Source organism: Callorhinus ursinus, unplaced genomic scaffold (genome assembly GCF_003265705.2).
Source record: "Callorhinus ursinus isolate GAN/ISIS: 27379988/994484 unplaced genomic scaffold, GSC_fseal_2.0 scaffold321, whole genome shotgun sequence".
NCBI lineage: Eukaryota > Metazoa > Chordata > Mammalia > Carnivora > Otariidae > Callorhinus > Callorhinus ursinus.
In genome coordinates, this window is record NW_027397376.1 from 20,805 (window position 1) to 32,834 (window position 12,030).

A 12,030-nucleotide genomic window follows, 5' to 3' on the forward strand; every position below is an offset into this window, starting at 1 on the left:
GGAAAACGACTTGTTTCCATCAGGAAAAAATTGTTTATGTGATTAATTATGGTATATACAAACTTTAACATTCCAGGGAATACTTTCAAAAGTGAGGTAGGTCTATATGTGCCGTTATGGGAAGATCCTGCATCCATTTTATTAAGTGACAAATGCTAGTGGCAGATCAATATGCACAGTATTACGGGTTAGGTTGAATAAAAACAATATATTTGTAGAGCATATCTATGAAAAAGCCATAGTCACCTTTAGAATAACACACACTAGGGGCGCCTGGGTGGCTAAGCTGGTTAAGCGTCAGACTCTTGATTTCGGTTCAAGTCATGATCTCAGGGTCCTGAGACGGAGCTCCGAGTCGGGCTCTGCATGGAGCCTGCTTGAGAGTCTCTCTCTCTCTCTCTCTTTCTCTCTCTATTTGCCCCTCCCTCCATCACACACTCTTTCTCTCTCTCAAAGAAAAGAAAATGTTTTAAATTAAAAAAATAAAAATAACACACACTAGATTGTTATTCATGGTGACTTCTGAGGAGGAGGCTGAATTGTGGAGGAACTTTGAAAAGGGAATATTATGACTCATCTGTATTTTTAGAAGTTTTTTTTGCAATAGGAAGATATGCACTACTACCTTCTTAAGTAAAATTGCTAGATAAGCCTAACAAAAAAAGCGGCTGCATGAAAGGAACTGCTAACTGATGTAACAAACTGTGACATTTGAAGGGCTAACACAACAGAAGTGCATCTTTGTGCTCACAAATTCTGATACAGTTTGGCAGGGGCCCTCTGCTTTTCCTAGACCCTGGGTCCAGGTTGCTTTCATCTTGTGGCTCTCCTATCTCAACACGGGGTCACCATGTTTGCTGGTGAATCAAGGGAGACAGCATGGAGTGGACGTACTGCCTCGCAAACGCCTGGACGTGAGAAACAATGGTTCTGCTCACATATCCATGGCAAAGGGTCATCACACAACCCTCCCTAACTACAAGGGGACTGGCAAGGTGGTGTCCCCTGTATTCTGGAAGGAAAGCAAGACACACTATGGATGAACATTAAAGTTTCTCCCATGTATTGTTACACAGTAGGGGCTTAACCAAATGCAACTATTATAATTTGTTATGACTGACTTTATTGCTGGGAGGAGTTTCTTTTTTTAAGATTTTTTTTATTTGTCAGTGAGAGAGAGAGAGAGAGAAAGAGATTCCACAAGCAGGGGGAACAGCGGGCAGAGGGAGAAGCAGGCTCCCCATTGAGCAGGGAGCCTGATGTGGGACTCGAGCCCAGGACCCTTGGATCATGACCTGAGCCAAAGGCAGATGCTTAACTGACTGAGCCACCCAGGCATCCCAGGGGAGGTGTTTTTGAGGTCTGTTTGCCTTGGAATTCTTTGAAATTTTCAAGCACCTCCTGTGTGACAGATACTTTCAAGTACAGGATGACATCTAATTTTCAAACGATTCTGTGATCTCAGCAGGGAGGATTCACTTCTTCATTTAGTGACCAGAGGATTACTACAGAGAGTTAGGTTCTATGTTGGGGAAGAGGTGATTCCTAGCTGTTCCATGGGGACCAGTGATGAGCTCCTTAGCAGGCCAGGTTCAAGAGTGAGACGGAAGAGCACACAGGGGAATGCCAGGGAAAGGCTGCTGTAATTTGGGAAAGTGCCAAGTCTGGAAAAATTGCCAGCGCCTGGGCAGTCAGTTTTCAAAGAACTCTGAGGTTCAGGCAGAAGAACTCTAGGTTAATAAATCCCACAGACAGTACCCAAAAGCTGTTTGATTCTCTTTGTCACCTTCCTTCCTTAGCAACAGGTTTTTTAGTACCTTAGCCACAGCATCCTTCTTTTTGTCACCTGGAAGACACCATGCTGTCCTCAGGAATGATGTAGGACTCAGAAGGTTGGACACAGGCTGCAGTGGGGGGGAACAGCATGCACTCCAAATGAATCCAGACCCGGGTTCTAGTCTCTGCCCTGTCACTCACTAGCCACGTGATCATGGGAAAATGACTAAGTCCTAGGAGCCTCAGGTTCTTTCTGAAGTGAGGGAGTTAAGTGAGTGAGTTTGATAAGCCCCGTCTTGCAGGACTGCAGGAATGCGTGTGATATATGGAAAGCACCTTGCACAGTGCTTGGCACATATTGGAACTTTGATGAATGGCAGTGATTTCATGTGTTGTTTTGATCCCAGGGCTTTCCACTCTCTACTCTGGGGTATTTTTTTTTTTTTTTTTTGTTACCGAGGTCATGTTAGAGAATGTGCAGCTCAATAGGACATGGAATAGCTAATCAGCCAAAGAGGGTGCTTCATAAGTAAAATTCAATCCATTTTCTAAATCAGAGGATATATGTGAGATATATGGGAATATGTATGGCATTCACCTGTGAGGGAATTGTCCCAGCTGGACACAATACAAAGCTCCTAGAATGTGAGTCAAAGACCAGCTCCTTCCCTCCCTCCAGCTGCTCTTCCACCAAACCACTCCTTTCACTCATTTCTCCCCCCACCGAAACCTAGACTTTGCTTACTTATAGCTGTCCAAATTACACTCCAGATAATCAAACTAAAATGGCTTTTTAATGCAGTGGGTTCTGGCTTTGCATGGTTAGGACAAGAGTGCCAGTCTAGAGTCTTCTGGGCTCCACTTCAAAGAAATATCACTGTATTTCTTCAGAAATACTTGCAGATGATGGATATAAAACACCTGTCTGTGCACTGTGTTCAAAGGCCTTGGGATGAGAGTGCAGGATACCTTCTTTTCCTGCCCCAGGAGATTTCTCCCTGGTTTGTCCATGATCCAGAAGGAAATTCTCAGAGCAATTATCCATTTCAGACTTTGCTCCCACCTCTAAGGTATCCTGTCTCCAAGTAGGGCCACTGTCACCCCCCAGGTTCATGGTGATCAGCTGCACAGGAGGAAGCATGGTGACCCGACACCCTGAGCCACCCAGACCAGGGGCACTTCCACTGCAGTGCTTGCCCCGGGAGCCGCACTCCCTCACATTTCTTCCACTTCTTCTGCAGGTCTCAGGGCACCTCTCCCCACTTTCCTGCCATGAGAGCAGCTGCTAGACTGTCCCCTAAGGGTGGAACGTATCCTGCTTTTCCTAATGTCCTCACTGCTCACACACAGGGCCTTCCAGAGAGCAGAACTCAGCCCATGTCTGGGAATCAAGGAGCCAATGAGCAGGGCTCCCTCTGTGCTGAGATGTCATTTCTCCTCTTTTCTTGAGGAACTCAGTGAATGAAGGCGCACGCATCTATGTTACTTTTGCAGAATGAGAGACGAGAAGGAGTAAGAATCAAAAATGAATAATCTTTTATTTCCATATTTCCTGACCCCATCACTTGACTGCTCCATTTTTCCACCTTTCCAACAAATTCCTATGCCAATGCCCCGTGATTTCATTCCAGAACCCAAACAAGGAGGGAAGATCTCTCACCTTATTTCCAGAACATGACAAAACTCTTAAAACTCTTGAACTGGGTAAGTCCAAATGCTGTGGGGTGGATGTCACGCACACATTTACCTGCCGAAGCTGGTTAAATCTTCTACTCCAAGGAACAACATTTGAGATCTTCCTCAAGAAACCCAAGCTCTGGTTGTCAGAGTCATCGCAGAGAACAGGCCCCCAGAGATGCTGGCTCTTCACCCTGCTTTCTTCCCCCAACCCTCCCTGGCCCTGCCTTACTTAGAACTCCCGGGGCTCTCTCTTTTCACACACACACATGGAAGAACCACAATGTGGCCTCACTTCATGCCCAGCACCCTGCAGGAGAAGCTGCCGACCCCACCAAAGCCTGGAAAGGGCCTGGCCGCCACTGGGACTCAGGACTCCTCTCCCTCATCTCTCATAGCTCCTTCAGACAGGGCCAGGGAGGAAGCCAGCTGCTCGCGCCTGACCCGGAGCAAATATTCCAGCACTTGAAACTTGCTTCTTCAGCATGGGCCCTGCGACCCCACGGGAACTCGTAGCGGGCACGGTCGCTGCCAGGCACCTGCCGGTACTCCAGGTACCCTTCCTGCACCCAGACTTTGGTGAGGAGCTCCCTGGGCTCCCCATAGATGATGTGCTCCTGGCCGGCATACACCCCATGACCCCCAGTGTTTCCCACACCTCCTCCTCGAGAGCACAGTTGCCATGCAGGAGGCTCACCCCCAGTAGCAGCACCAGGAGGCCGGTCTTGGGCATGCTATGCTCACCGCTCAGCATCCCATCACAGGTGAGACCCAGGACATTGACCAGGACGTAGGAGTGGTCACTGTGGTCCACTTCCTTCAGGTCCACGCCAAAGACCAGCCACATGCACTCGGAGGCTTGGCCCAAGATCACTGGGAAGTCGTCCTGGTAATCTTTGCTGATGATCTCCAGCATCTCTGCCTGGCGGGTCGGCTGCTTGTTGCGGTATTTGAGGAGCAGGAACCCCACCAGGGCAGCCACTTTCACGTGGAATTTGTCCTGGAGAGAGGGTTGCGTGACTTCCGGCTCCTCCCAGGTGCTCGACCCCTCCTCATCGAAGCTGCTGGGACCTCCTCTTCCCCAGCCCCCGACAGCTGTGCCTCCACAAGGCCCTGGGCCGGGCCTGGGTCTTCCTCCATTAGCTCCTGACCCCCGGTTTTTTAAAGCAGGCCCCCAGGCTCTGTCAGACCTGGATGCGGACGTCCTGACACACCGCCTGTGGACTTGGCACAAACAGGCCTCCCAGTGTGGACAGCAGGGGCAGGCTTCAGTGCGTTGTCCCTGTTCTGGAGTCCAGGTCCCTCCCTGAGCCCTCCCTCAGGGATTTCAGCATGAGCCGCAGCACATCTGTGATCCTGTCTCTGCTCTCTCCAGGCCCGTTCCCTCAGACCAAAGCCCTCATTGCCCTGAGAGCCACGGGCAAAGACTGTGGACGTCGCATCAGGCTACAAAGTCCAGGGATTCCCCGAGATAGGTCCTTCAGGTCCCTTAGCCCTACCCTCTGTTCCCCATTTGGACTCCCTGGATGGCCGGTGCCCTCATCCCTGCTCCTGAGGGCCACTCCTCACAACAAGCGCTCAGTGTCTCTGGGACCCAGAGCAGAAGTCAGAACACGCCTCATGTCACCGTTGTCTCATTCAGAGGCCTCCCAGGACAGATTCTCTACTGGGTCCAGGGTCCTTCATTCCTCCCTCTGGTCCTCACCTCGACTCCTGAGAGAACCTGGGCCCTCCTGCCCCTGTCCCCACACGTGTGTGCGCGTGCTTGCCTTTGGCATTTGCACAACGATGGTCAGGAAGGCATCAGAAGCAAGAACCAGCAAACTTCTATCTCTTCAGCTTCTGACCCCCGTCCCTTGCTTCTTCCATTCTTGCACCTTTCCAACCCATCCCTAGACCAATGCCCTGTGATTTCAGTCCAGAGCCCAAACAAGTAGGCAAGGTGTCCAGGCTGGTGTCCAGGGCATGAAAAAAAACTTTTTCTTAAAGGTATTTATTTATTTGAGAAAGAGAAAGCACACACAGGGGGAGAGAGAGAAGCAGAGTCTCCACTGAGCGGGGAGCCCAATGTGGGGTGTGATCCCAGGATCCTGAGATCCTGACCTGAGCCGATGGCAGATGCTTAACCAACAGAGGACCCAGGCACCCCAAGAACATGATAAAACTCTTAACTCTTGGACTGGGTAAGAACAAATGCTACAAAGTGGATGGTACTCACACAATCAGCCCCTGAAGTGGCTGAAACCTTCTATGGCAAGGAACCCCACAGGAGAGCTTCCTCAAGGACACCAAGCTCTGGATGTGGGAGTCATCCCAGGAAACAACCCCCCCACCCCCACGAGGCCCCTTGCCCTGCTTTCTTCTCCCAACTCTTCCTGTCCCTGCACTCCTTAAAATGCCCAGGGCTCTGTCTTCATGGGCACACACAAACACACACACAGGGAAGAACCAACAAGCGGCCTCACTTCATGCCCAGCACCCCGCAGGAGAGACTGCCGAACCCAGCAAAGCCTGGAAAGGGCCTGGCGGACTCCAGGGCTCAGGCCCCCTCTTCCTCATCTCTCACAGCCGCTTCAGACAGGGCCAGGGAGGAAGCCAGCTGCCCGCGCCTGACCCGGAGCAAATACTCCAGCATTTGCAACTTGCTGGTTTCGGCGTGGGCCCTGGAACCCCACGGGAGCTCGTAGCAGGCAGGTCACTGCCGGGCACCTGCCGGTACTCCACGTACACTTCCTGCACCCAGACCTTGGTGAAGAACCACCTAGGCTCCCCGTAGATGACGTGCTCCTGGCCGGCATACACCCCCATGACCCCCAGCGTTTCCCACACCACCTCCTCAGGGGCACGGTCACCATGCAGGAGGCTCACCCCCAGGAGGCCGGTCTTGGGCACTCCCTGCTCACCGCTCATCATCCCATCATAGGTGAGGCCCAGGATGGGGACCAGGATGTAGGAGTGGTCGCTGGGGTCCACTTCCCTCACATCCATACCAAAGACCAGCTGCAAGCACTCAGAGGCCTGGCCCAAGATCACTGGGAAGGCATCCAGGGCATCCTGGCTGACGATCTCCAGCATCTCTGCCTGGCTGGTCGGCATCTTGATGTGATACTTGAGGAGCAGGAACTCCACCAGCTTGGCCAGCTTCCCCTGGATTATGTTTTGGAGCCCCGGCTGGGCTTCCTCAGGCTCCTCGCAGGGGCTGGACCCCTCCTCATCGGAGCTGCTGGAGCCCTGGTCAGGCTGGCTGCAGGCAGTGGCTGCCCGAGCAGTGGGGGAGGGGCAGGCACTCAGAGAGCTCTGGGGATGACTCTGGAACCCAGCAGCAGACCCCCTCTCCGAGGGGACCAGAAAGAGTGCAGAGCAGGAGTCCGATGGGGCGGCGGACTGGGAGGAGGCCAAGGTGGAGAAGGAGGAGGGGGTGCGGGGAACCTTCTCCTCCACAGCCCCCAACAGCTGTGCCTCCACTAGGCCCTGGGCCGGGCCTGGGTCTTCCTCCAGCTTCCAGACCTCACTCCTCTGACCCAGGGGCATGGTGTTTGTGTCGGGCTGAACCTGAAGAAAGAGTTGGGATGGCTCCTCAGGGTGCAGCCCATGCAGCAGAGGCCTGAAGTCTTGGAGCTGACAGTGCGCTGCGTCGGACTTGGGTGCTGAGGGGTCCCCTCTGTGGTGGGACGGGCGAGCCCCTGACTCCACGCTCAGAGTAAGTACCTCACCTTGACCACTGGCACTCACCTGCACCTCCCCTGCTCTGGGAACTTAGAGGCTCCTGCCTCAGACCTAGGCCTCGACTCTGAATTCTGGAAGCCCCTGGAGGAGAAAAGGAGGAGTCACTTTGGGGTGCAGACACAGAGCACAGCCCCCGGCCCCCAGTGGGGCAGGAGGGCTGGGGCAGACTCTGTGAGGTCCGCATCCGTCCAAGCTGGGCGGTCCACTCCTTGGCCCCTCAGGGGACTGCTATTTCCCCTGGCAGGGCCTGGGCCTCTGCAGCCTGAGGCCACAGGGTCACAGCAAGACCGTGCAGCCCTGAGACCCCACAGAAGGTAAGCGAGGGGGCCCACCTCTGCCCACGCCTGCCAGAGGTCTAAGGGCTTGTCTCGGGTTCCCAGGGACGACCAAGCTCGGGTGCCGTCTATGCTGGGATGGGCGCACCTCTCCGTCTATACCTTGACCCCACGGAAGGCCTGGGAAAACTCTCTGTGTTGACCGGAGGCCACCCTCCTGGTGCTAAAGCCTCATCTCTGGGAGACGCCAGAAGGAAAAGTCAGGAGAAATACAATAATTTTTTTAAAGATTTTATTTATTTATTCATGAGAGACAGAGGAGGAGAGAAAGAGAGGGAGAGAGAGAGAGAGAGAAGCAGAGTGAGAAGCACCTCCCAAGGAGCAGGTAGCCCGATGCGGGATTCGATCCCAGGACCCTGGGATCATGACCTGAGCCGAAGGCAGACGCTTAACCATCTGAGCCACCCAGGCGCCCAAAAGTCAGGAGAAATAACTTGGCCCACCGATCACCCGTCTCCCCATGGCAGGCAGCAGCGTCAGGGTAGGCTTGGGCCCTATGGATCTTGCTGTGGGATGCATCCCCTCATTTCTCATCTGCCCCCCACCATCAGGGCCAGACCCAGAGCCAGGGCACCTGCCTCCTCTGCTACCCGAGTCCAGACCCTCAGGCCCGGGCCCTCTCCATCCTGAGAGGAAGGATCTGGAGAGGAGGAGGGACGCAGCCTGACAGGCCCCACCCAGCGTTCCCAGGGCCTCCAGGTAGGGGCTGCACAGACTTCTGGGCCATCCCTTCCTGGTCCCGAGGGGTGGGTGGAGAGTCACTCACTCCTCCCTCGGGTGTCCCCACAACGATTCTTGGCAGGAGGAGGGACTCCTGTGTGTCTCCCAGCTGTGCTTCCCAGATGACCTGACCGCGACCTCTCCCAGCATTGTCCTCACCTCCCTGAGAGCTCCCAGAAGAGGGTGAGGAGCCAGCACGTCCTCATCAACGGCCACGTCTCCATCCACCCCCCCTCAGCCCCCGGCAAGATCCCAAAGTGCTGGTAGTAGGGACGGGCCCCTCTGTCCTGGGGTGGAGATGCCCTCAGGCCCCCAGGACGCTAATCTTCTTTCTTCCTGCCAGGGCCTGCCCTTCTTCCAGGTCCCCAACGTGAGACAGAAGCCATGTGCCCCTCAGACCAAGACCTCAGCTCCCCGAGGACTCCCGCCTTCTGGCCCATGAGACAAGTGAGCATGCATGCCAGGTTGGGCCCCCACTGACCGATCCTCCCTGGATCGGGTCCAGCCAGACTCCGGTGCCCTGGCTTTCTTGCTGAGATGGGGTGGAGGGGGTACGGCCAGTCCTCCCCCAGGGTCCACACCCTGAATCCCAACCGGACCCGTGCCCCGCCCCCCCGCCCCCGCACTCCACCCTCACACACACACAGGCCCGCCCCACCCCAGGCCCGCTCATTCTCACCACAGGCCCTCAGGCTCTAACAGCCAGATGTGGACCCCCAGACAGGAGGCATGGGCTCATCCTCCACAACGGTCCTCCTCCATGGCCTGTCCGTACTGCGGCCCATTCAGTCCTCCCTCTGGTCCTCCCCTTCCATCCTGGCAGGACCGGGCTCAGCCTGGGGGGCCCTGAAGCCTGCTCCTTTCACCCAGACCCCAGGCTCTAGGAGACCTGGCTGGGAAGTCAGGGCACGCCCTAGGTGACCATCTGGCCCCGGGGCCTCCTGGGACCGAATCTGTTCGCTGTCCCCAATCCCGCAGTCCTCCTTCTGGTCCTCTCATTTCCACCCAGCAACACGTAAGCCAACGTCCCCCACACGCATACTCGAGGCAGTGCTCCATCCAAACGGCCAGGGGTTCTCGGAGGCCCTGAGGCCAAAGTGGCCACGCACTGTGTGGGCTCTTCCATCCCAGGAGTCTCCCATGGCTGAATCAGGGCCGCAGTCCTGCGGGCTCCCTGGGGAGTCCCTTGGGGGTCATCGCTTCGAGCCCTGGCAGGTCCTAGGCCCCTCCATCTGCTGTCCCCTAGCTGGTCTGCCATCACCAAGGCCCTCCCTGCCCTGAACCCACCGGGTTAAATCTGTGACCAACATGTGCGGCCACGAAGCCCAGGGCATCCCAAGGCTGAGATGGGGCATCCAGGTCTCTCGGGCCTTCTTTTGATCTCCACCAGGACTCCCTGGGTGCCTATACCTCTGCCTGTCCCTACTGCCTGTGGGTCGGCTCCTGGGCACCGGGGCATCCCGTGTTGGGGACACCTGGATGGGCAAGTGGGGGACACACAAGCTCATGCACGAACACAATCGGGGTGTCCCCGTCCTCCACTCAGGCCTCTAGTGACTGACTCTGGGCTGGGGTCCAGAGTCTCTCAGTCCTCCCTCTGCAACTTCAGTGTAAATCCCAACAGGACTTGGGCTTGCCCCTCTGCCCCCCTGAGGGAGGCCCTGCTCCTTCGATCCACCAAAGACCCCAGGTTCTCGGGAGACCCAGATGCAGAAGTCCGCCGCACTGGCCACGTGTCCCCATCACGCCCGGTGGGGGCTCCCTAGACTCACATCATGGGTGGGCTTCTGCGGGGCTCCCCTCTGTCCTCCTGCAGGGTTTATCCCTGGCCTCCCCAAGCCAACCCCCAGACTGGGTGACCAGGGCCCTCCCCTCTGCCCACCTGAGCATCTGCTCCTTTCATCAGGCCCTCAACTCAGTCTCTCTGAGACCCAGACTCAGAAGTCCAGACTCACCACGTGTTCCAAACAGCCCCCCTCCCCCCAATGGACCTTCCCTGACTGACGCTGTGCTGGGGTCCAGGGTCCCTCAATCCTCCTTCTGCATCCTCACCGTAAAGCCCAGCAGGACCTGATGTCTCCCCTCTGCCCAAAGAGGGAGGCCCTACTCCTTCTGCCAAGGCATCCAGCGTCTTTGAGGCCCGGATGCAGAAGTCAGGACTCACCACGTGTTCCCATCAACACCCCCCCCCGCCACGGACCTTCCCAGACTGAGGCTGGGCAGGGGTCCAGGGTCCCTCAGTCCTCCCTCTGCATCCTCAGCGTGAAGCCCAGCAGGACCAGGGCCCGCCCCTCTGCCCACCCAAGGGAGATCCAACAATTGCACTACTGGGTATTTACCACAAAGATAGAAATGTAGGGATCCGAAGGGGTGTGCACCCCAATGTTTATAACAGCAATGTCCACAATAGCCAAACTGTGGAAAGAGCCAAGATGACCATCGACAGATGAATGGATAGAGAAGAAGTGGTATATATACACAATGGAATATTAAGCAGCCATCAAAAGGAATGCGATCTTGCCTTTTGCAATGACGCGGATAGAACTGGAGGGTGTTATGCTGAGTGAAATAAGTCATTCAGAGAAATACATGTATCATATGACCTCACTGATATGAGGAATTCTTAATCTCAGGATACTGAGGGTTGCTGGAGTGGGGGTGGGGTGGGAGGGATGGGGTGGCTGGGTGATAGACATTGCATAGTGTATGTGCTATGGTGAGTGCTGTGAATTGTGCAAGACTGTTGAATCACAGATCTGTACTTCTGAAACAAATAATGCAATATAAGTTAAGAAAAAATAAAAAGAAGAAGATAGCAAGAGGGGAAGAATGAAAGGGGGGAAATCGGAGGGGGAGACCAAGCATGAGAGAGGGTGTACTCCGAAAAACAAACTGAGGGTTCTGGAGGGGAGGGGGGTGGGGGGATGGGTAGCCTGGTGATGGCTATTAAAGAGGGCATGTTCTGCGTGGGGCACTGGGTGTTATGCACAAACAGTGAATCATGGAACACTGCCTTAATAACTAATGATATAATGTATGGTGATTAACATAACAATAAAAAATTTTAAAAAAACAAAACAAAAACAGCTCCTGGATTCATTAATTTGGTCTTCTTGGGTTTTGTTTGCTTTTTAGTTTAAATTTCATTTGTTTTTGATTAATCTTTATTTTTTTTCTTTCTACTGGCTTGGTTTTTGTTTTTGTTTTCCTAGTTCCTTTAAGTGTAATGTTATGTTTTTTATTTGATATTTGTCTTGCTCTGTGATGTATTCTGTATAGTTATAATGTCTCCTCTTAGAATAGTTTTGCTGCATTCCAAAGATTTTGGATCATTGTAGTTTATTTTCATTTTTCTGCATATATTTTTTTATTTCCTTTTTTAGTTCTTGTTTCATCTATTCAATATTTGGTAGAATGTTATTTAGCCTCCATGTATTTGTGCTCTTTCCATCTTTTTTTCTTGCAATTGCTTCCTAGTTTCATACTATTGTGGTGAGAAAAATGCAAGATACAATTTCAATCTTTTTGAATTTGAGACTTTTTTGTGGCCTAACATAGGATCCATTTTGGAGAATGCCTCATGTACTGGAAAAGACTGTGTATTCCAATATAATTTAAATGAAATGTTCTGAGTATATCCGGTAGGTCCATCTGGTACATCGTGTTATTCAAAGTCATTGTTTCCTTGTGGATTTTCTGGCTAGATAATCTACCCATTGATGTGAGTGAGGTCTTGAAATCCTGTATTGTATTACTGTGATTACCTTCCTTTATGGCTCTTAAGAGTTGCTTTATG

At 53.5% G+C, this 12,030-nt stretch overlaps 1 protein-coding gene and 1 pseudogene across 1 annotated transcript; both read right to left on the reverse strand.

The window, feature by feature from the left end:
- Window positions 1–3,845: 3,845 nt before the first annotated feature.
- Window positions 3,846–4,593, reverse strand: LOC141372017 (melanoma-associated antigen 9-like; annotated as a pseudogene).
- A 1,399-nt stretch (window positions 4,594–5,992) lies between these two features.
- Window positions 5,993–6,984, reverse strand: LOC141372015 (melanoma-associated antigen 8-like). Its single transcript, XM_073890472.1, is given in 2 exon segments — window positions 5,993–6,150; window positions 6,153–6,984. Coding segments are annotated over 2 exon segments (990 nt in total).
- Window positions 6,985–12,030: the final 5,046 nt, after the last annotated feature.